Source organism: Panicum virgatum, chromosome 8N (genome assembly GCF_016808335.1).
Source record: "Panicum virgatum strain AP13 chromosome 8N, P.virgatum_v5, whole genome shotgun sequence".
Taxonomy (NCBI): domain Eukaryota; kingdom Viridiplantae; phylum Streptophyta; class Magnoliopsida; order Poales; family Poaceae; genus Panicum; species Panicum virgatum.
In genome coordinates, this window is record NC_053152.1 from 50,630,435 (window position 1) to 50,654,654 (window position 24,220).

Here is a 24,220-nt window from a genome sequence, read left to right on the forward strand (position 1 = left end):
AAGCACGCCATGGCCACCCCGCGGGAAACTGGGCTTCCGGCAGCCGGCCGCGCTTCACGCCTCTGTGCCACCGTCTTCGGTGTCGTCCCTCCCCAAGTCGTACCATGCTACACTCGCCGATCCCAATTGGCACCGTGCCATGGAAGAGGAGTTCAGCGCCCTAATGACGAACAACACATGGAGTTTGGTTCCTCGCCCACCTAGAGCAAACATTGTGACTGGTAAATGGATTTTTCGCATCAAATATAATGTTGATGGTTCTCTAGATCGATACAAGGCTCGTTGGGTTCTGTGAGGATTCACACAGCATCCGGGTGTCGACTATGATGAAACTTTCAGCCCAGTTGTCAAGCCTGCCACCGTTCGCACAATGCTCTCATTAGCTGTTGCTCAGGATTGGCCTATCCACCAGCTCGATGTCAAGAACGCTTTCCTTCATGGCACGCTCTCAGAGACGGTCTACTGCAGTCAGCCCACAGGTTTTGTCGGCTCAGCATTTCCATCACATGTCTGCAAGCTCAACAAGTCCTTGTATGGTTTGAAGCAGGCTCCTCGTGCTTGGTACAGCCGCTTCGCCGCTTACTTGATCAAGCTTGGATTTGTGGAGGCCAAGTGTGACACTTCATTGTTCATTTACCGTCGCGGGTCTGACACTGTTTATCTGCTCCTTTATGTTGATGACATCGTGCTGATAGCTTCTAGTGCCACTCTTCTTCGGAGCACCATCACAGCCTTACAGTAGGAGTTTTCTATGAAAGACCTTGGGCTCTTGCATCACTTCCTTGGTATTACAGTTCGTCGGTGTCCTGCTGGTTTGTTCCTCTCTCAGCACCAGTATATCCTGGATCGTGCCGGCATGTCAGATTGTAAGCCGTACAGCACCCCGGTTGATATTCAGGCAAAGTTGTCAGCAGCAGAGGGTCCTTCAGTTAGTGATCCCACTCAGTAGCGCAGCCTCACCGGTGCCTTGCGGTACCTCACCTTCACTCGTCCGGATATCTCCTATGCAGTGCAGCAGGTGTGTCTTCATATGCATGATCCACAGGAGCCTCATCTCTCTGCCGTGAAGCGCATCTTACGATACCTGCGAGGAACTTTGGACCATGGTCTTCTCCTTCGACCTTCCTCCACTTCTGAGCTTGTGGTCTACACGGATGCAGACTGGGCTGGCTGTCCTGACACACGCAAGTAAACCTCTGGCTTTGCAGTCTTTCTTGGCGGTAATCTGATTTCCTGGTCCTCCAAGCGTCAGTCCACCGTCTCTCGCTCCAGTGCTGAGGCCGAGTATCACGCTGTTGCAAACGGTGTTGCAGAGGCTTCATGGCTCCGCCAATTGCTCCAGGAACTTCATCGACCGCTGATGTAACAGCCCATGGGAGCAGTGTCGGGACGGTACTGTAGCAGATGGGTACTGTAGCTCGGGTACTGCAGCCGAATTGGGCCGGGCCTGATGTCGGTTACTGTAGCTCGAGTACTGTAGCTCGCCGGGTTACTGTAGTTCACCCGCGGGAATTGTCCCATACTGAAAACCGATTGAGAGCCAGACCAATTTAAATACCGAGTCACGGGAAGCTAATTAATTCCGAATCGATCCTTTTTGCGCGAAGCGAGGACGAAAGCGCAAGAGGATTAATTAGTAGGTGTGGTTTACTCAACTTGAAGAATAGATCTTAGCCGTTATCCCGGGCCGGGTCGTTACAGCTGACTCGCTCGACTCTTGTCTATTGTGACAATGTGAGTGCCGTGTATCTGTCTACCAACCCTGTTCAGCATCAGCGCACGAAGCATGTCGAGATTGACCTCCACTTCGTCCGGGAACGGGTTGCTGTTGGCGACGTCCGTGTTCTTCATGTTCCGACGACGTCCCAGTTTGCTGATATCTTCACCAAAGGGCTTCCGACTTCGGTGTTCACTGAGTTTCGTTCCAGTTTGAACATCTGCAGTGCCGACATTCCAACTGCGGGGGGGGGGGGGGGGGGGGGTGGGGGGTTAGATTTATTGGATAGGATCTAGTTCTTCCTTTTATTCCTGCGCACACCATGGCATGCGCCTGGTGGGTTGCCACGCACCTGGCCTGACTAGGCGTCTCCCCCTGATTCTGTTGCTATAAATCAGGTGGTTGAGATCTCCTTGGTTAGGCCTATATATTGTAACCTGAGTTCCTCAGATGAATGCAATCAATCTTGCGTGATTCACATCTTCTATCATTTCTGAATTTATCTTCTTTTTAGTGCCTATCGAGATTTAATGTGGGGACTCTAAAGGAACCCTAATTAGTAATAGTAATATTTTGTGCGCGCGCTTGTGTGTGTTGTTATTAGCTCTAGGCTTCACTGTGTTGTGGGATGTGTTGGGTTTGTTTGGGTTTCTCTCATTTTTGTGTTTGTTGTTGTTTTGGAGTACTAAAAGAGGAGGTAATTAAATTTTGCAAAGTCAACTAGTGTTACAGTGGCAGTTCTTAGTCGTCTTGTATGTCACTATCTCTTATAATTGGTATTCGCACATTTGTTTCTTCAAGCTGTGCTTGTTTTATGTGCTTCCATTTTCTCACTCCCTTGTTCAGAATGAATGTTTTCTGAAGCAAGATGTAGAATCTCCTTAATCCATCATAAAGTACTTAAAAAGGTACTATTGGGTCAACATCTATGGATTCACCAATTGATGATTGCTTTTTATTCATGAATTTCCTGAATTTACTATTCCTTTTCTATGTGGTCATGTTACAAAATCTGCAGTTTTTCTTTGCTGTGCTTATTATGTGTTCACCTGCAGGTTTGAGTTTCTAGTAATTTGGCCCCCTTCGGGCATGAAGGAATGAGACAAGTGGAAATCTTGACTACCATATACGGGTAAATTTTCTACCAGCGAAAAACATTGGCAATTTCTAGAAAAGAAAAACATTTTCAAGGTTTTTCTGGATCCCTTTATGAATGGAACAGACAAAAATCCTAAGATCAGTCGTATAAAATTGCTCGAACCATTATCTTGCTGCTTTTGACAGGACAAGGGCCAAAGGATGGCTCCAACACCAAGATAAATGGGATGGTACCTCGTTATCTCTATTTTTGTCAATATCCTTTCTTTGTCCTTGTGTGCAAGCAACCTCTTGACATGGCAAGCTTTGGTGGTGATTCCAACACCCAGTAATTTGGATCAGTGGAGGGCAAATCAGAAATAATAATATCTTCACTTGGGACCGCGCATATTCAGGCAGCGTAGATATGTTGCAGCTAACAAGGTCTGTTCTTCTGCAGCTTGAGCATCACCACCACCAGGACGAATTCTTTGTGAGGGTCTCACAAACCTGTCACCACCCTCACCATCAATCTTGGCCTTCCCCCAATGGACACTTGTGATAGTCAGGATCCACTCATGTTCGAGAGAAAAGATAGTCAGGATTCACTCTTCCCTGATGACATGGTCCTCTCCTACATCTCGCGTGTTCTCATGGAGGATGATACTGAAGACAAAATCTTGTGCGGAAACTCTGATCACCCTGCACTTCTCCAGGTGCAGGAGACCTTTGCCCAAATCCTCTTCTCCCCTTCCATAAGTGCAAACAGTGACAACACCACACACAAGTGCAACATGGAGGGGGCCAAGAATTTGTTGCAGGGTCACAACAGCAATCAGTGAACTCTCAGCTCAGCCTTCTCCAAGGGTGAGGATGCAGTGGGCGCATTCTTGAAGAGCATTGATGAGGCAAGCAGGTTTTTGCCGAGAGACAATGGCATTAGAAAGGACCAGCCGGTGAACCAAGAATGTGGCAATCATAGGGTAATCAAGAAGAGGTATAACAGCGACCAGCAGCTTGAGAGGGAGGTATGCAGGGCCAGCGAAGCTATGATGATGATGGAAGAGCTTGGAGAGATGTTCGATAAAATGATGCTGCGCGGGTATGAAACATGCATCAAGGACATGGAGAAGCTGCGCAGCGCCAAGGCTGATGAGGCAATGAACAATAAGAAGGGTGGTAGCAAGATGAGGACTGATGTGGTGGATCTATGTGCATTGTTGATACGTTGTGCGCAGGCGGTGGCTGCAGGCAGTGTCATGACCGCACAGGAGCTACTGAAGCAGATAAAGCAGAATGCGTCATCAACAGGGGATGACACACAACGACTAGCTCAATGTTTCTCCAAGGGGCTGGAGGCACGTCTAGCAGGCACAGGGAGCCAACTTTGGCAATCGCTGACGGCAGAGGGGCCCTTGGTCATAGAGTACCTAAAGGCCTACAAGCTTTACATGGCAGCCTGCTGCTTCAACAGGGTGGCCCTCTTTTTCAACATTATGACCATTGAGCATGCCATGGCAGGGAAGAGCAAGCTCCACATTGTAGACTACGGTCCCCACCATGGGTTCCAGTGGGCAGGCTTGCTCCGCTGGATGGCAAATAGGGAAGGTGGCCCACCAGAGGTGAAGATAACTGCTATAAGCCGCCTCCAGCCGAGGTCCTGTCCATCAGAGGGGATTGAGGATACAGGGCACCGGCTTAGCAAGTGTGCACGTGAGTTTGGTGTGCCATTCAAGTTCCATTCCATCACCGCAAGGTGGGAGACAATTTGCAACGACAACTTGAAAACGGATCCTGACGAGGTTTTTATCGTGATTGACCTCTTTAATTTCAGTATCTTGATGGATGAGAGTATCTACTTTGATAACCCGAGCCCCCGGGATACTGTCCTCAATAACATCAGGAAGATGCGACCTGATGTCTTCATCCAGGGTGTTGTCAATAGCTCATATGGCACCTCCTTCCTAGCACGTTTTCGGGAGGCTCTGTTCCATTATAGTGCGCTTTTTGACATGTTCGATGCAACTATCCCAAGGGAGTGTAAACTGCGGTCAGTGCTCGAACAGGGCATGTTAGGGCACACTGTGCTGAATGTCATTGCCTGTGAGGGTGTGGACCTGGTGAACCGTCCTGAGAGGTATAGACAATGGCAGGTGAGGAACCAGCGGGCAGGCCTGAGGCAGCTGCCACTGAAACCAAACATAGTTAAGGTACTGAAAGAGAAGGTGATGAAGGACCATCATAAGGACTTTTTTGTTGGCGAGGATGGCCAGTGGTTGCTGCAAGGGTGGAAGGGGCGTATCCTTTATGCCCATTCTACATGGGTTGCTGAAGACGCCATTTCTGAATGAATACTGAGTGATACCTTTTTCAGCTCCCTAATACTTGTCCAGTTGTAATGTTTGTCTGACAGTTTACTCATTCAGAGCCACTGCAGACATATCATAGATATTCTGGTATGGTGGTACTCGGAACCTATAGTTGACAACTGCCAGGCACTACTCTCCATGTATTTGTGATTCCCTCTTTGCAAATCCCCGAAGACCAAATGATGCAGCGTGCCTCAGGAGGAAGGCGCACTGTGCAGTTATTAGGCGGTATCTCGTGTTCTGTAAATTACATGTTAGAGTGTTCAGTTTTTGGCCTTGATCTCTGAAGAAGAAATGTTGTCAGCTCTGCTTTGTGTTCTAGATAGCACCCGGCCGGATGCTAGTTCTGCTCCTCAGTAGCTGGCTGAGTAGTTGTTGCACTCGTGAAGGACTCAGAGATAAGGCTGGATATCGAGCTGGCTTGGCTCGGCTCGGCTCAGCTCGAGCTGGCTCGTTATGATAACGAGCTGGCTCGGCTCGGCTCATTATCAGACCGAGCTGAAAGTCAGGCTCGGCTCGGCTCGTTTGGCAGCTCGAGCTGGCTCGTTTGGCTCACGAGCCAGCTCAAAAAAAGGCAGCCAACTAGCAGAGCCAGAGCCTAGAGCCACCAGCAAGCAAAATGCATATATGAATATGGTGCAACAATATAAATTACAAGTATCCAACACACATACAACACATCTGCAGATCTGCCAATACATATGATGATATGAACATAACAGATAACACTTAACACTTTAACAGCAAGTCCAAATGAGTGAATGACCAATTGTTTAGGTCCAGTCCAGCCACTGAACCAGGTCACGGTGCCCACTGGCCACTGCCAAGGCCCAAGGCAGCCAACATAGCCACATAGGTTCAAGTGTAGGAGTTCAGGAGTTCACACAAACAAAATTTAACAGTAGCAGCCAACAAAATAATAAGGTCTTCTCCTATTCAGGTGATCAGGTCATCGGGTGTCCGCTCCTCTCCATCTCTCCATGACTCCATTGGCCAAAATTAGTCTACAATTAATACGAAAAGAGTTCAGCAATTATTTACAGAAATGTACAATTCCAAATATAAGGTAATGAGCAGCACATAATGGAAATATCATGGCAGCATAGGTGTACTACGTACATATACATGGCAATACCAAGTTACTAGTTGTCTAATTGCTAGCGACTATGCATTTTGGAAACTCCACGGACTCAATGTCACCATCATCACCTTCTCCCTTTAAAAACAGTCCAATATTAGTATCTTATAGCACAAATTAACAATAAATAAAATTAGTTGAAGATAAGCAACACACGTTCACATACCAAAATAATAGGAGAACTCTGAGAACCCCGTATCCAACTAGAAGCACAAACTAATGCTTGAACTGTTGATGGTTTCAAAGAGCTCCTATAGTCATCAAGAATTCTTCCTCCAGTGCTGAAAGTAGACTCTGATGACACACTACTAGCAGGGACAGCCAAGAACATCTTTGCCATACTAGCCACCACAGGAAATCTATGAGTGTTGACCTTCCAATAATTAAGTTGAAGTTCTTCTCTTCAACAGAGACATTTGGTTCATCTAGATAGATAAGTAACTCTGATTTTAAACTTTCTGTAGCACTAGATTCTAGAAAGGTTTGGAATCCACTTGTAATAATAGATGCCAATGAGCTGCTAGTATCTTTTGTAGAAGAGGATGATTGAGCATTGCTTGGGGTAGTTTCACTTTCACCCAACTTGTGGCGATATATAGTCTCATACTTCTTGTACAACATTTCCAACTCCTTATCAATGTCCTCTATCTCTCTTTGAAACCTTAAGCTGCCATAAATCTTAGCAAAGCACCATCTAATGTACCTCATTTTGAACCTAGGATCAAGAATTGTAGCAATAATCATGACATTATTTGTTTCCTCCCAATACTTATCAAATTTATCCAACATTGCATCAGCCATACTCATCACATATCCATCACCTGACTGTTGTGCCTCTTTCAATACAATCTTTACTTGAATTATATATGAATAAAATACATTGGCAGTGGGATAAGTAGATGCTGAAAATGCAGTTGTTGCTCCTGCCATTGTTTTCAATATTGGTCTAATTTTGCCATACAATTCCCATTGAGATTGTGAAGGTTTCCACACATATGTGTTATCTACTTCACAATAGTAACCAAATGCATCCTTATACACATTGCAACAATCTAGCATTTTGTATGTTGAACTCCACCTTGTTTTCACGTCAAGAGTCAACCCTTTTCCTACTTTGATAGCATATTGGTTGCAAACTTGCACAAACTTGTACATACGGGCTGGAGACCTCTTAAAGAACTTCACTATATTTCTAAGATCACTTATCAAAGACTCTAGTGGCTGCATCCCATCATTAACAACCAAATTGACTATATGGGCAGCACAACGAACATGAAAATAAATAGAGTCAAAGTTTGTGTCCTTCTAGCAAGAAGCTTTGCCTTCAAATTTGTGATAGCAGTATCATTGTTTGAGGCATTATCAAGAGTTATAGTCATCACCTTATCCTCTATTTTCCATTCCACCATACACTCAAAAACAGCTTGAGCTATTACAGTCCCAGTGTGGGGAGGATCCAACTCCATAAAATTCAGGACACGACATTGCAAGACCCAATCAGCATCAATGTAATGTGCCACCAAACACATGTACTGAATATTTTGATTAGATGTACTGTAACTCCTTAGAACAGCTTAAACCAGTACTAGTTCTGAGATATCAAGTTCTGTAAACTAGTAGAACCAACTGAGTGTTAATCTTTGGGCTTGAATCACTCATCATTTCATCCTGAGTTTCATTTTATGGAGCCTTTTACTAAAACTGACAACTAATTTTTTTTCATTTCATTTTTGTGCTGACGAACAGTCGAGCAGGTGAAATGAGCAGAAGTTTCATGGACTGAAATGCTAGATGCACAGAAAGAACAAATACCTTATCTACAGATACAGATCCAGCACCAGAAGGGGTTGCTGAAGGAGTTGCAGCAGAGGATGGGTGGTCACAGTTGCCCGGAATCACCCTCGGCACTTGGATCCGAGTTCTCATGCGCTTGGATCGTGATTCAGAGCTTCGCGGCGGTGGTGGCGCAACAGGAACGTGTCCAGGGTCTTCCTCCATGGCTGCGGCCTGCGGGGAGAGGGGGCCTCAGCTAGACGCAGAGGCGCGCAAGGGCGAGGCGCGTAGGGGCGCAGGGCGAGGGCGCAGAGGGGAGGGCCGAGCAGGTCCTACCATCCTGGGCTCCTGGCGAGGGGTGAGGGCGGAGAGGCGTCGGCCCCCGGCCGCGAGGGGCGACGGTGCAGAGCCGTGGAGGCGCCGACCCCCGGCCGCGAGGCGCGAGGGCGCAGCCGCGAGGCACGCAGGCGCTGCCTGCAGCCTGGAGGCGGGTCGTCGGAGCCTCCGAGGGGCGGGCCGGGCGGCCAGGGACGGGCCGGACGGCCGGATCCGGATGGGCGAGGCAACGGGGCGAGGTCGGGGGGGGGGGCGAGGTCGGGGGAGGCGAGGCGACGGGATCGCGATTGGATTTGGAGTACTGGAACTGGAGTGGACTAGCGGTCTAGCGTAGCCGCCGTGCAAGGGAAGGGAGTGGGAGAGCCGGAGGAGTGGTTTAGGGTTTCATCGAGTGAGTCGAAGCTGGGCCGTGGGCCGGCTTTAGATTTGAGCCTGGGCTCGTTTCAGCTCGCGAGCGGCTCGTGAGCCTGGCTTGGCTTGTTTATATTTTCCTACGAGCTGAGCCGAGCCACTACTGAGCCGAGTCGAGCGAGCTACCGAGCCACGAGTTTTTTGTCCAGCCTTACTCGGAGATGGCTTCTTTGCAAAATTCAATTAAATGTACTGTATATTTGGGTTGAGTTCAATAAGGTAAAGAAGTTTTCCTGAGGACATCAAGTCTCTCAGCATCAGATTCTTGCTCAGCTATTCATAATTGGTGTGCCTTGCATGTTTTAAGTGCTCACTTATATTTTCTGTCACTTTGTTAGAATGAAACATTTTTCAAGGCAACATACACAAGATCCTTATATATACCTCTTGCGTTAAAACTCACCTGTTGCTGTACTGCATGGTATCCATTGGACCATTCTAAGAAAGAATTGGTAGCCCAAGAAAAAGTACTATGGGCGTGTAGATATTTTTTCTTTATTGACGATTATATTGTCCTGGATTTGTGTTCTCTATGTTTTTGTCTGATCTTGTTATAGGTCCAAGTTCTCGTAAAGTTGGCTCCTACATTGAACTTGCTGTACTACCAATATTATACTACTTGCTCCAGGGACAAGCATTGGCAATTCCCAGAACAATGTTCCCTGGAAGAATGGAGCAGACAGTACCCTTGGTTCTGTCGTGTGTGTTTTTTCCTGCTGGGCTACTGAAGCAGAATTATGCCTTCAACACAAGCTGAAAACTGAATAGTATATCCATCTTTCTCAAGACCCTTTCTTTTTCCATGTGTGCAGGCGGCCGATGATTCTGACAGGCAGCATGGAGGATCTGTCTCCTCTTGGATCGCATGGAGGATTGGGTGGACAATGCAAGATGATCTGTACATTCACTTGGCACTAGCACCAGTATTGCATTGCCATCTTCTGGATCGTTCACTATGGACCTCGTCGAGCCGCCGCCACAGTCCCCCTCCATCTTCCTCGACCTTCCCCCAACACCCCACGATGGCAGCGGTGGCGGCGTTCCCACCTCAGAACAGCAGCAGGAAGAGGATGTGGCTGGCCTCAAGCACATCGCGCGTATGCTCATGGAGGAGGAGGTATTGGACGGCAGGTTCTCATGGCACGAAGACCACCCCGCCCTCCTCCACGCCCAGCAGTCCTTGGCCCAGATCATCTCCTCCTCGTCTTCCTCCGACGCCATGGAGACCGCCGGAGCAGAGCACCGTGTACGTATCAGCAGCACGGACCTGCTGAACATGGCGTTCCTCAGGGGCAGGGAGGAAGCCAGCAAGTTGTTGCCCAGAGACGACAGGCTCGTGATCAGCCCGGAGCCTCACATTCCGTGTGCCACCAATGGACTACGACTATAGTTGGCCAAATGGGCCGGGCCCAACGGGCCGGCACGGGCCCGGTCCGGTAAAGCACGGCACTGACCCGGCCCGGCCTGTTACCCCGCAGGCCCGTGCCGTGCCCGTGCCAGAGGCCGGGCCGTGCCTGGGCCGCGATCTCGGCCCGCGGCACTAGCACGGGCCCGGCCCGGCTAAGGGCCCAGCACGGGGAGGCACGGCCTCGGCCCATTTGGCACGACGGCGGCCCGTCCGGCCCGGCGCCCCGCGCCCCCCTCGACCGTTGGATCTGCCCGTTGGGGGGCGATCTGACCGTTGGGGGGAGAGATATATAAGGCCCGGCGCCGGCCGTCCTCCCACCGCACCCTAACCCTAATCATTTCTCTCCCTCCGCTGGCCGCTGCTCGTCTCGCTCTCGCACTCTCGCCTCTCAGTCTCTCACCCACTCGCCTCTCATCCTCTCCTCGATCTTCCCCTCCTCTCCTCTTCCCGAGCTGGCAAGCTCCGGTGAGTAGCTCGGAGCCCCAGAGGGCGAAGGCCGGGGTGCGGGGCCGGCACTAGCAGACGGCACGGCCATCTAGACCCATCGTCTCGATCTCGCACAGACGATGTAGCATCCTCTTCTCGTTGTCATCCTCCTCGCCGTCGCCGCCGCTGGACTCTGGTGCTCCGGATCTCGCGTAAGTACCTCTATCCTTTCATCTCGCTCTAGCACAGACGCTCTCGGCCTCTCGATCTCTCACTCTCCTCACCTTTTTCTGTAGATGTAGACGAGATCCGTCGAGGAACCAGGGCCGGGGGGCTAGATCCGTGCTTCATCGACCTCGCCGGTGTACCTGGTGCTCCGGCTACAAAGGTGAGTCTCTTACCCTAACCCTAGATGACTAGATCTATGTTCTTTCCCTAACCCAGGTCTTGATCTGTGCAGCTGTTGAGGAACCAGGTAACTGGCGAGTGACGATGGCCGGATCTGACGACGAGACGGTGGAGCTCGGTGTTACCGAGAACGAGGAGCGGCGATTGTGCGGGATGGCCGGAGATGATGACGAGGATGACTTGCGCGAGGACCGTGATGCCTTGTTCGGCCCTGGTGCTGATGATCCCATCAACGTCGACGATGATGGCCCTGCTGTACCTGCCTGCGGCGGTGCACCTCCCCCAGACGGTAACAGCGCCAAGCGCTCACGTCCCTCTACCTCTCCTGTTTGGGATGATTTCGAGAAGCTGTTCAAAACCACAGCTGATGGTAAGACCGTCAGGTATGGAGCTAGGTGCCTACATTGCTCTAAGATCTACTCTGGTTTTTCTAGTGGTGGCACTGGTCATCTTTCACGCCACATTGCCTCTTGTGTTAAGAGGCGTGAAAAAACTCGCATGTCTCAGTCTCAAATCTCTTTTAATCCTGATGGTAGTATGCGTACTTGGGACTACTGTCCTCTGGTTGCTCGTACTCAACTGGTTAGATTGTTTGCTAGACTTGATGTTCCTATCTCTATGGGTGAATCTGAGGCTTTTGAAGAGTTTATTAAAACTGCTCACAATCCTAAATATGCTAGAGTGTCTAGGCAAACCACCACTAGAGACATACAGAAGTACTTCACTGATTGCAAGGCTAAACTTGTTGAGACTTTTGGTACTTCTGTTAATTGTGTGTGTCTAACTTCTGACATTTGGTATGGTAATGCCAAAGAGGATTACCTCAGTGTTGTTGCTCACTACATAAACTCTGACTGGCAATTAGAGAAGAGGGTTCTTGGTCTAGTTCTTATTGATGTGTCCCACAATGGACAAAATATTGCTGACCGTGTAGCATATGTTCTTACTGATTATGGTTTGACTGATAAAGTGTTTGCTGTTACTTTAGACAATGCATCATCTAATGCTTCAGCCATGCTAAAATTGAAACCTATCCTGTCTCACTACCTTGGTTTTGATGTTACTGATGAACCAGAGTATGCATCATGTAATGACATTGCATCATCTTCTGTTAATTCTATGTTCTTGCATCAGCGTTGTGCATGTCATATTCTCAATCTGATTGTCAAGGAGGCCTTAACTACTCTCAAGCCTTTGATAGAAACATTTAGAACTGCAATATCATTCTTAAATTCATCTAATCAAAGAATTGCTGCATATAAAAGTTAATGCATTGCAACTGGTGTTAGGCCTAGAAAGTTTCAGCTGGACATGGAGGTTAGGTGGAATTCTACCTACCTAATGCTTAAACATTTGTTTCCTCATAAGTCCCCTTTCACTACTTTCATCCAAGCTCAGTATCCTAGGTCTGAAGGTGAGCCATTTCTGTTAACTGATGAGCATTGGATGATTGCACAAAAAGTTTTATCATTTCTTGAGCTGTTTTATGATTCAACAGTTACATTGTCTGGTGTGTACTATCCTACATCTCCACTTATGATTCATTATCTTGTTAAGATTGCTTTGCATCTAAAAAATTATGCTAATGATATACACATCAGATCTGTGGTGCAACCTATGATAGACAAATATAATAAGTACTGGAGGGGCATACCTTTACTGTACTCTTTTGCATTCATCTTGGACCCCAGAGCTAAAATGAAAGGTTTTACTAGGGTGCTTAGAAGGTTAGGTGGTCTCACCAGTACTGATTATTCTACTTATTTGGTTGGCACTAGAGCTAGACTTACTGATGTGTACAATAAGTATGAAGAGAAATATGGTGCTGTTAGGTTGAGGAGGACTGACCCTCCTGTCCTGTCTGGTAAGTCAAGATCTGCTTGGGACGAAATATATGATGATGATGGTGCTGCTGGTTTGGTTTCTGGTAGCTTGCCTGGTACTCTTAACATGTCTAGAGATACATCTGCTACCTCTCTGCTGCATGCGGTAAGGTCATCAGTTTCAGCTTCCAATGCTTCTGAACTTGTGTCCTACTTGGACTGTGACACTGTCAACCACCTAACTGATGACTTCAACATCTTGAACTGGTGGCATCAGCACAAACTTACATACCCAGTACTCTCAATCATGGCTAAAGATATCTTAACTGTTCCTGTTTCTACCATATCTTCAGAATCCACTTTTAGTATGACTGGCAGGATCATCGAGGAGCGAAGAAGGAATCTGAAGCCTGAAATGGTGGAGATGCTGACCTGCATCAAGGACTGGGAGGCTGCAGAAGCAAGGCTGCAACAGAATGTGGAAGACAAGGAGCTTGAACAAGCTTTTGAAGAACTTTATCTTGATTAGTGATCATTCATGTAATGGACTGTAATATTTAGGACTTATGGACACTCTAGAACTTTAAGTATTGGACTGTGATGTAATGAACATTATTGGAGCTTGGCTGTACTCTTTTTCCCTCTCTAGAGTTTCTCACAAGGGTGAGTTTTATCTAGAGAGGTTTTTAATGAGGCAGCCATTGCACAAGCTCCTGATAAAATTTATCTTTTGTTAGATCTTGTGCTGAGTTTTCTGAGTTAAATTATGTGCTTGTTTGAATCTACTACAAATTTTGAGTTGAATGAGTATTTTTGGCACTACCGTGCTAGTGCTGGCCCGGGCACTAACGTGCCCCTTGGCACGGCACGACCCGGCTAACTGATAGCCGTGTCGTGCTAGTGCCTAGCATGTGGCACGGCGGCACTAACAGGCACGGCACGGTTAATCAACCGTGCCACTTAGTGCCGTGCTGTTTAGTGCCGTGCCAGGCCGTGCCCGTGCCGTGTAGTGCCGGGCCGGCCCGTTTGGCCAACTATAACTACGACGAGTGAGACGGCTACCGGAGACGGAGGACGTGGAGACCGGCAGCGGCAGAGCAAGCAAGCTGATGGCGATGGCCGCGCCGGCAGACGAAATGATCGCCAGGATGATGGCCAGCGACTGCGAGCTATCCGAGGAAGAGATGGAGGACCTGCGCGCCGCCATGGCGGATGAGGCGGCTACCAGAGATGTGTGGCGGCGGCGGCGGCGGCGGAGGAAGCAGCAGCAGGCGGTGGACATGCGCGCGCTGCTGGTCCACTGCGCGCAGGCGGTGGACGACCGCCGCGGCGCGCGCGAGCTGCTCCGGCAGGTGAGGCAGCACGCGTCGCCCACGGGGGACGCCACGCAGCGCCTGGCGCACTGCCTCGCCGAGGCGCTGGAGGCGCGTCTCGCCGGCACGGGGTCGGGGAGCCCGTTGCTCATGGCGACGCCGACGACCAACCGCGCCGAGTTCCTCAAGGCCTACCGCATCTTCGTGGCCACCTGCTGCTTCGAGAAGGTGGCCTTCATGTTCGCCAACCTGACCATCTGCCGCGCCGCCGCAGGGAGGGCCCGGCTGCACGTCGTGGACTACGGCCTCCACCTGGGGTTCCAGTGGCCGGGCCTGCTGCGGTGGCTGGCGGCCAGGGACGGCGGCCCGCCGGAGGTGACCATCACCTTCATCGACCTGCCCCAGCCGGGGTTCCGGCCAGCCGGACGCATCGAGGAGACCGGCCGCAGCCTGAGCAACTACGCCCGCGACATCGGCGTGCCGTTCAAGTTCCGTGCGATCGCGGCGGCGAGGTGGGACGCCATCGGCGCCGAGGAGCTGGGCCTGGGCGTCGCCGTCGACGACCCCGGCGCGGTCGTCGTCGTGAACAGCCTCTTCAAGCTCGAGACGCTGGCCGACGACAGCGTGGTGGTGGACTGCCCGAGCCCTAGAGACCGGGTCCTCGGCGGCATCCGCGGGATGCGGCCGGCCGTGTTCACCCACGGCGTCGTGCACGGCTTCCACGGCAGCTCCTTCCCGACGCGGTTCCGGGAGGCGCTCTTCTACTACTCGGCCGTGTTCGACGTGCTGGACGCGACGATGCCGCGGGGCAGCGAGCTCCGGCGGGTGCTGGAGCGGGACGTGCTGGGGCCGTGCGCGCTCAACGTCATCGCCTGCGAGGGCCGCGACCGGACCGACCGCTTCGACTCCTACAAGCAATGGCAGCTCAGGAGCCGACGCGCCGGCCTCCGGCTGCTGCCCTTGGACAGGGAGGTCGTCGGCGAGGTTAGGGACGACGTCAGAAAGCACCGGTACCACAGGGACTTCGTGATCAGCGAGGACCACGGCTGGCTGCTGCAGGGGTGGAAGGGACGCGTCCTCTACGCTCACGCAAACTGGGTTGCAGATGACGACGACCACACCCTCACATCTCGTCCCTGAATATACTCTACTAGCACAGTTCTGGTCTTTTTCCTCCTTTTCAAGAGAAAACTGAATCAAGTAAAAAAAAATGTGCACATTTTATTTGCTTCTCACATTTCCAAAAATTCATGTAATTAACACCCATTCAAAACATACGTAATGAGCTACACCTAAGGAGATGTGATGCAAATAGGAAAAGCAATAATTGCCGTTTTGTCAAACAATCAATTAGGCAACTCTAGATAGAACAGCTGAAATTTGAGGCCTGGGTGATGAACAATGGAGAAAAAGGTATGAGGTTCTCCGCACTGGGTACTATAAAACACCCGCTACGCCATTTTCCAGTACCAGTTTTGCTGTAGCGGGTACTCTATCTCCGTCCGCGACGCTCGCGTTCCCTCCAAATCAAGCGTCATAGCGGGCGGTCCGCTACGCCTGCACCAGGCCCACCTTGCCTCCGCCCGCGCTGCGCACCAACTGCCGAGTCGTGGGAGGAGCTCCGCCCCGCTGCGCCGTCCCCGCCGCCCTGCGCCCCGCCGCCACCTCCTCGTCGAGCAGAGCAGAGGCGGGAGGAGGCCGAGCCTCGTGCCCGCCGGAATCAAGCTCCCCGCCTGTAACGAACATGGCACCATTTATGCCATTTCGAGTGATTTTGGTGATCGAATGACAACACAACACTTGGACTAATATGATTGTTAAGATGATCATTCTCAGGCTTTTAGGTTCAAGTGATGACAAAGAGAAAGAGAAGATAGGCGTAGCAAGGCCCAAAGGGCCACCCATACGGGGGTTAGCGGACGGGGGTCGAGGGGGAGCCGCCCCTCGCAAGTCTCAGGGCAGCGCCCTAAAAGCTCTTCGGATCAGGAGCACCGGAAGAACCGATGCCTAAGCATCGGTGCATCCGACGCTTGTCGGAAGAACCGGCGCTATGAAGTTTGGTGCAGAAGTGAATCGAAGTCAAGTCAGCCTATAGGCACCGGTTGAACCGACGGGTCAAAAAGGGGGCATCGGTGCATTGGGCGTCCTATGTTCCAGAGACAATGTCAAGACCCCAGGAGAAGATTCTTCAGCACCGGTTGAACCGGTGAGGCATCGGTGCATACCATCGGTGTAATGACGTCAGCGGTCAGGAGAAGATTCTTAAGCACCGGATGAACCGGTGATGCATCGGTACAAAGCATCGGTTCAACCGGTGGTCTATGCGTTAGCTGTCAGGACTTCAACGGCTACTTCGGGTTATGAGTGACCGGATGAACCGACGCTACCCCGCCAAGAGGCATCGGTTCTTCCGGTGATACGCAGATTTTCAGCTGACCGTTGGAGCAACGGCTACAAGACTTGGTGGCCTATATATACGCCTCACCCCGGCCATTTGAAGATTGCTGGAGTTGCTGGACATCCCACACACACCCAAGAACATCTCCAAGCCATACAAAAGCATCAAGATCATATCCTTAGCCCTTAGCACACTTTGAGAGTGTTGTGTAAAGGATTAGCTCTTAGTGAGTGAGTTTGCAAGGCCTTGAGCCTTTGTGCTGTGGTTCTCTAGTGAACCAAAACAAGAGCTTGATGCGCCGGCACCTTGGAGCTTTGAAGCTCGCCGGCAACGTCATCGACCCTCCGACTTGGTGTGGAGCGGCGACGACATCTTTGTGCGGGGGACGTGGAGACCCCCATCCTTTGTGGAACCCGGGGCCAAGGTGACCGTGATTGTGTTCACGGAAGAGACTTGGTGGCCGAGTAGCAATACTCTTAGTGAGTGCTACAACAACGTGGATGTAGGTGTGCCTTTGTGGCTAACCGAACCACGGGATAAACACCCGCGTCAAGAGTTTGCTATCTTCTATCCCTCTCTTTAAGCTTCCGCATTTCATACTAGCAATTTGTGTGCCTTTACTTTCATAGAATAGTTTCTTGATAGGAAAGGCTATAGGTTGCTAAACTCTTTTGGGATAGGGGTTTCACACTAGAACAACCTAGTTGCACATCTAGATAGCATGTTTTAGTTTAAGTTTTGTGCAAACTAGTTGGAGCCACAGGTCTAAGTTTTTATTAGTGCCTAATTCACCCCCTCCCCCCTCTTAGGCTAGAGCACCCGATCACTTTCACCGCCGGGCTCGAGGACCTGCTGACCCGCCGTCGCAAAGAGCTGCTGACCCTGCCGCCGCGAGGAGCCTCCGTCGAGGTCCCCTGCTACTGCTCCGCCGCCACCAGATGGGGACGGAACTTGAGGCTGCTGGATCTGGCCGGCGCGCTCGAGCAGGGGAACCGCCGCGTCGCCATCCCAACCTCCCGTTGCGCCGCCCTCCTCCGTCGCTCACTGGAGATCTGCTCCGCTCGCCGCTCGCGCACGCCCACGGCTGAGCTCCACTCGCCGCTCGCGCCCGCCTGCGGCCGCGCATGCTCGTCGGCGCCGCGCATGCTCGCCGCTCGCGCACGCCCGCGGCTGCGCTCGCCCTCGGCCGCGGCCGAGCGTGCTCGTCCGCCACCGCAGCCATGGATCCGCCACGGAGGTAGCAGAGGAGGGGTGGCCGACCGCCGGAGGAAGAGGCCGAGGGGGTGCGGGAGGAGGGGAGGGGAAGAGCCGTCTGCTCCCACGCAGTTAAGGGAGCAGGGGCACGCCGGGGCGCCGCACGCCAGGGGCCGCGCAGGGAGGGCAACAGGGGGGATGCGGCAGAGGGAAGGAGGGCTCGCCGGCGTTGGGGGTGGGGGGGGGGCGCTCGCAGCGGCGCGCGCGCCGCCGAGAGCCGGAGCCGAGACGAGACACTCGCCGGCGGCGGAGGAGGGGTGCGTGCCGGTCGCTAGCTGCGAAGGGAGTAGGGGCGCCATGCCGGCCGCCGGAGCGCCATGATGGCCAAGAGAGAGAGAGGGGGGTGGGGATGGAGCGCCATGCCGGCCGCCGGAGCTCAGCTCGCCCCGCCTGCGCGCGCGAGGGGCAGAGGGGATGCCGCCCGCCCGCTGGATGAGGAGGGGCGGAGGCCGGCCGAACGGGATGCAGGAGGGGAGAGAGAGATGGGGAGGGTGGAGAGCGCTGTGGAGTAAAAAAAAAGAGAAGGGTGGGTAACATGTGGACCCTTTTCATGGGTAGTTGGGATAGATCAGAAATATAGAGGGTGGATGAGTGCAGCAAAACTGGATATAAAGGAGGAAATTTCGATGACCAGACAAGAATATTCCTTTAAGAGGATGAATTTAGAGTATGACGAGTGCGGACAGCCTGAGGTTGAGGAGCAGTTAGAAAAAATCTACACCTTTGAAGAGAGGAGGGGGGAAATGGATTCTAGCTGGAGATGCAAATAATGGTTTCTTCCATGGAGTGAAACAACCGGGAGGAAAAGAAAATGTACAATTTTCTCTCTGGAGGACGGGGATAGAATCTTTTTAGAGGAGACTGAGCTCCTACTACAAAAGTCTTTTTTCTAGGGAGCCAAGTGGCATTATCCACATTGGAGAGGAGATGTGGAGGGACAAAGGGAGTTTATCCGAGGAAGATGCATGCCCTTGAATTGATAAGACCTTTCACAACGGAAGAATTAGAGAGAGCCTTGAAAGACCTGGATTCCAGTTCTGCTCCTGGCCCAGACGGCTTACCTATTGGTTTTATAAAGAATTCTGGCCAGAGATAAAGGACACCATGCTAGAAATGTTTAATAAACTGCATGAAGGGAGTTTGAACTTATGCCGATTGAATTATAGCCTGATTTCACTTATCCTAAAAAAGAAGGAAGCAAATAATATAAAGCAGTATCAACGATTTGTCTACTCAATGTAGACTACAAGCTGTTTACCAAAGTCTTGACTCTTAGTTGACTCTTTTTGCTGATAAGATTATTAGTGTAACTCAAACAGCTTTCCTTCCGCGGAGGTACATTCTAGATGGTGTTATTATTCTCCATGAAGTTTTACATTCTAGATGGTGTTATTATTCTAGGTTGACTCGTGTACTTTTTTTTTTCCATTCTCCGCTTTAATAATTTTGAGATCATTGGCACCTTATGTTAGCCGGTAATAAAGCTTATTAAAATATGTATGCAAGGCAAGACTATCTTCTTCTTCCTTTGTCATATGGGTTTTGCTGCGGTACTCCTATTACCACCTAGAAGGTAAGACCTGAAATCAATAGCAGCCATCGATTTTTGAAATAAATAAACATTAAAGTAATTGGAATAATTAATGGAAAACGTAAATCACGGAATCATGCAGCTCCTCACGCGTAGAGAAACAGAAACGCCGGCAATCTTGGATCGCAGCAACCAGGCGTCCTCCTCCTGACGCACGGAGAGAGAAAAAACACCACCTATCACGTGTCACCATGACACCATGTGCATGATGCAACTACTTTTTTTTAAAGTAATGTGCATAATGCAACTATCAATTACATAGAAATATTGTACATATCATGTCATTATAATGTCTTGCTCAAGGTGCAACGATCACTTATCTGAAAAAAATTGATTGTACCTATCACGATGTCACCTAATGTCACGTTGCCTCAAGTTATTAGAAGAAAAACATGTTTTTGCGTCATTAGGTAAAACAAAAATGTCACGTTGACAGTCTATCACGTTACGTCACGTTCTTAAAAAAAAACAAAGGGGAAAACATGTCACGTCACTTGGTGAGGGAAAAAAATTCAGTTAGATCTAATAGAAGATATTTTTACTTATTTTTCTCATTTCTAAACACAAAAATTATAAGAGGTAAGGTAATATGCGATAATAATCATCCAGATCTATCTAAATGGACGATCTACACTCATTTCGGAGTACCGTAGCAAAGGCCTTGCCGTCATATTCAATAAGTAATAAAAGAAATGGGGTTTGTTTCAATGTTGTCTTTTCATAATATTATATTGGTGCTCAGTGCAGTAGCTAGCTGCAACTAGTATCCAAAAAGCATTGTGAATATAGACAGCCATTGTCTCATTATGCAAGCAGCATTGGAGTTGAAGGAAGACATCGTCTGCTTGAATCATCTAGCATTTTCACAAACATTTTCCAAGGAGACACCCACAATGCATTGACACAAGGTCTGTTCTGTTCTATAATGTATATTAACCAAGGGCATGGACACCGGATCTGTACAATTGATGGACATGGCCATCACCCCGGAAGAATTCTTCGTGGAGGGTCTCATAGAGCAGTCACCACTGTCCCCTTCCATCTTCCTTCACGTTTCAATGAAGCCCTGCTGAAGGCAGTAGTGAGGGTGACCACCATGCCCCTACAGACACGATTCTCCCTTACATCTCTCGCGTGCTGATGGAGGATGACATTGATGATAAGATTTCTGATCACCCTAGGCTACTCCAGTTGCAGCAGCCCTTTGCTCAAATACTCTCATCCTCTTCCTTTGGCACTAACACTGATAACACAGCTAGCAGTGGTGGCGAATGCACACTCGACTCAGCCATATCCAACGGTGCAGATGTTGTGAGGGCATTCTTGAAGGGCATGGAAGAAGCCAACATGCTATTGCCCAAGGACAATGGGGTCAGAAGGGACGAGTTTGTGAATGAAATGGCCAATGAAAGAAGCAGTAAGAGTGGAGTCAAGAAGAGGTATAATAGCGATGAGCATCTAGAGGAGGAGGAGGAGGTAAGAAGGACTAGGAAATCTGAGGAATGGTGAGTACCTTCTCCTAGCTGTGATGAGTGAATTGTCAACCGTGCGGTGTGATCGGTTGCTTGGTCTTTGGTTGCAGGTACACGGGCGTCGAGTGTCGACGGAGAGCTGCCGTGGAGGTGCTGTGGCCGATGGACCGTGCGGTGGACGGCGGTGAAGGGCAGCCGGGACCGGAGCTCGGGCCGGGCGGCAGCTGTGGCATCCACTCCTGGATCGAGGGCGCAAGCACCGGTGGATGGCGGGTTTCTTGGTTTGCGCCACAAAACCAAGTTGGCGGACGGCGGTTGAAGACGCCAAGTCGTGGAGGCACGGGCGTCGGTCTCGAGACTGGCGGAGGAACGGGTGTCGACGGCGTCTAGGGCCTCGCTGCGGGCGAGGAGGTGACGGGCGTCGGGCGGCGTCTAGGGCCGTCAAAAGGCCGAGGCGGGAACGGCGTCCAGGGCCACGGCGGGAACGGCGTCCAGGGCCACGGCGTGGAGGCGGGAATCTTCCCGCACGTGGAGTTTTGGCGGTTTTCTCAAAACCGGCCACCTACCCGGATTTCGCGGACCCTCCAAAATCGTGGATCGGATCTTCATCCCCACGGCGGCATCGCGGAGAAGACCTCGACTCGAAGAAAGAAACTCGGCCGTCGGATGAGTCCTTGTATCTTTTTCCGGTTTTTGCCCCTACGGGTTTTCTAGTGTCTAGTTAAGTCTAGGGGTAGTTTAGTCTTTTAGTTATAGGGTTAGTGGGCTTAAATATCTACCCCCTCACCCTCTCTCTCACTCTCCTTTTTGCCTGGCGCCCAGAGGCTGCCGCCTCCCTCTCCCGTCGCCCTCTCCCCCTCTTCTCTGTTCTTCCTCCCTCTCTTCTTTAGGGTAGGATTTTAGCCATGGATTCTTGAGACTTTATACGTGAATTGATCGGGAAAGGAGGCCCTTCCCTCCTTGTGCCCTCGGGGCTTTCGATTGTATTCAATTCGGTACGTCTCGCACCGTCTTTGTGATGGATTTTTGATTTCCGCTTGTGTGTCCATGGTAGTGAACGAATTTGTGGTGGTTCTCTGAGCTCTTTGTGTGAATCTACGCTTCTATTGCTTAGTACAAATCTCTTAGGATTCACGAGCTCTTTCGAATTGAAAATTCTTGAGTTTTTGAGAAAACCCCATTCTTGCTCGGATATTCCTCGATTCCTCCCATCTCATGGAGTAATTCGTTGATTCCTTCCGTAGACAAGTTCACAAGTCCTTTGTGATCATGCCTACAAATTTTGAGCTCCTTTGGACTTGATTTGTTCCTTCGTTTATCGAGTTTTTGGCGAGGCGTGGGATGAAAAAAACCGTTCTAGGCACGAGCTGGAAAGTTGTGATCACCGGTTAAACCGGTGCCTGAGCGTCAGTTTAACCGGCGTTCACGTGTTCTTGCCCAAGCTGTTCTGGTCATCCTCTGGACAACTGCACCGGCGCTTCTCCATTGCACCGGTGCACTCACGTCGGTTTAACCGGTGCGTGGATTTCTGTTCTGGTAATCTCTCGGGTGAACTGCACCGGCGTTTTTCAAAATGCACCGGTGCAGGTAACATCGGATCTACCGGCATTTAGATTTTCGTCGCTAGGTTTCAGGCTTCTGGTGCGTTGCACCGACGGGCTCATTTTGGACATCACCGGTTTAACTGGTGAGTGCTTGTGCTGCTACAGGCTCTGCGCGTCGGTTAAACCGACGAGGTGCCCCCTGTGCACGTCGGTTTAACCGGTGGGTATACCTTGCGTATTTTCAGCTGCTTCTTCTCGCTGTTTGCTTCCGCGCTACTTCTTGCTTGTTCCTAGGGCTGCTTCGTGTTGGTGTAGCTCTTCCATAGCTACTCCACACTTCACCTAGGTCTCTAAGGTTTGGGTGCGCACCTGTGATCATAGGCCAAACTTCCGCTTGAGAAAGTTTTAATTGGCTCTCATTCACCCCCCCTCTGGTCGCCTTTTCGGTCCCTCAAAATCTGTTATGATGATCAAGGAGCCTAATGATATTTGTGCCCACGAGATGTTAGACGATTTGATGTTGCATAGCCATGACACATGCATCAAAGGCATGGAGAAGCTGCGCATTACCATGGCCAAAGAAGTAGAGAAAAGTACTAGAAAGGCGGTGAGGAATGTGCTAGACTTACATGAATTGCTGACCCTTTGTGCGCAAGCAGTGGCGACAAACGATCGCAGGAGAGCACATGCACTGCTTAAGCAGATCAAGCAACATGCTTCAGAAACAGGGGATGCCACGCAGCGGCTAGGTCAATGTTTTGCCAAGGGGCTGGAGGCAAGGTTAGTGGGCACGGGAAGCCAGCTTTCGCAGTTGCTCATTCCAGATCGTCTCTCAATAGTGGACTTCAAGTGGATTTCCTCCAGGCCTACAAACTCTACCTGGCACTTGCAGCCTGTTGCTTCAACAATGTGTTGCTCATTTTTTCAGAATGACCATCATGCAGGCCATTGTGGGTAAGAGAAGACTGCACATCGTGGCATTCAATTTCTATGCCATTGGCGTGCCATTCAATTTCTATGCCATGAGGAAAAACTGGGATGCAGTTTGCATCGAGGACTTGGACACGGGCACAGAAGAGGTGCTCATAGTGAATGACCACTTCAACTTGAGCTCCTTTTTTTTTTTGCGAGTTTCAATTTGAGCTCCTTAATGGACAAGAGCGTATTCTTTGATGATCCAAATCCGAAGGATACCGTCCTCCACAACATCAGGAGGATGAGGCCACATGTCTTCATCCAGAGCATTTTGAACTGTTCATATGGTTCCTCCTCCTTATCACGGTTTCGTGAAGTGTTGTTCTATTGCAGGGCAATCTCATGTTTGATGCAACCATGTTTGGACGGTATGCACTGAATGCCATTGCTTGTGAGGGTGTGGACCTGGTGGAACATCCTGAAAAGTATAGACAGTGGCAGGCAAGAAACCAGCGCTGGACTGAGGAAGTTGCCGCTAGAACCAACCATTGTTAAGGTACTGAAGGACAAGGTTAGGAGATGCCACCACAAGGACTTTTTTATTTGTGAAGATGATCAATGGCTGCTGCAAGGGTGGATGGGGCGCATCCTCTTTGCCCAGTCGACATGGGTAGCTGAGGGCTCCTCTTTGGGATAAAGATTCTGTTCTTTGGTACTGAATGATACCATGGCTGCTTTCAAGGATTGTGTTGTTACATTACAGATGTAGTATCTGGTATACTAGCTTTTATGAATTACATCTGTCTATGAATTGTGTAATAAACAGAATGTGTAACAGGGTCGTCAA

General features: G+C 50.3%; 4 protein-coding genes and 1 long non-coding RNA gene across 5 annotated transcripts; all 5 read left to right on the forward strand.

Moving 5' to 3' along the window:
- Nucleotides 1-3,636: 3,636 nt before the first annotated feature.
- On the forward strand, nt 3,637-5,264 carry LOC120685238 (scarecrow-like protein 33; the record flags this gene model as incomplete). The annotated part of the gene is made up of 1 exon (XM_039967049.1): nt 3,637-5,264. A coding segment is annotated over one exon (1,509 nt), but the record flags the coding sequence as incomplete, so codon positions are not given.
- A 4,267-nt stretch (nt 5,265-9,531) lies between these two features.
- On the forward strand, nt 9,532-10,211 carry LOC120685239. Its single transcript, XM_039967050.1, has one exon. The coding sequence runs from the start codon at nt 9,777-9,779 to the stop codon at nt 10,209-10,211; it is 435 nt and encodes a 144-aa protein (XP_039822984.1). The 5' UTR covers nt 9,532-9,776.
- Nucleotides 10,212-10,833: 622 nt separating this feature from the next.
- On the forward strand, nt 10,834-11,607 carry LOC120684336. Its single transcript, XR_005679246.1, has 2 exons — nt 10,834-11,043; nt 11,116-11,607. It is a non-coding gene; the product is annotated as an uncharacterized LOC120684336 (long non-coding RNA).
- Nucleotides 11,608-11,681: 74 nt separating this feature from the next.
- On the forward strand, nt 11,682-13,415 carry LOC120685240 (zinc finger BED domain-containing protein RICESLEEPER 2-like). Its single transcript, XM_039967051.1, has 2 exons — nt 11,682-12,150; nt 12,562-13,415. Exons 1-2 carry the CDS (start codon nt 11,682-11,684, stop codon nt 13,413-13,415), a joined length of 1,323 nt encoding a protein of 440 aa, XP_039822985.1.
- Nucleotides 13,416-13,931: 516 nt separating this feature from the next.
- LOC120684335 (scarecrow-like protein 9) lies at nt 13,932-15,418 on the forward strand. The gene has a single exon (XM_039966203.1). The coding sequence runs from the start codon at nt 13,996-13,998 to the stop codon at nt 15,337-15,339; it is 1,344 nt and encodes a 447-aa protein (XP_039822137.1). The 5' UTR covers nt 13,932-13,995; the 3' UTR covers nt 15,340-15,418.
- The last annotated feature ends 8,802 nt before the right edge of the window (nt 15,419-24,220 follow it).

Bases quoted from the DNA above. Each gene is read 5' to 3' on its own strand.
- LOC120684335 (XM_039966203.1), top strand. From the start codon at position 13,996: ATGGCGATGGCCGCGCCGGCAGACGAAATGATCGCCAGGATGATGGCC.
- LOC120685239 (XM_039967050.1), top strand. From the start codon at position 9,777: ATGGACCTCGTCGAGCCGCCGCCACAGTCCCCCTCCATCTTCCTCGAC.
- LOC120685240 (XM_039967051.1), top strand. From the start codon at position 11,682: ATGGGTGAATCTGAGGCTTTTGAAGAGTTTATTAAAACTGCTCACAAT. The intron at 12,151-12,561 runs GTAATGACATTG...ATGATTCAACAG, and splicing joins TGAACCAGAGTATGCATCAT to TTACATTGTCTGGTGTGTAC.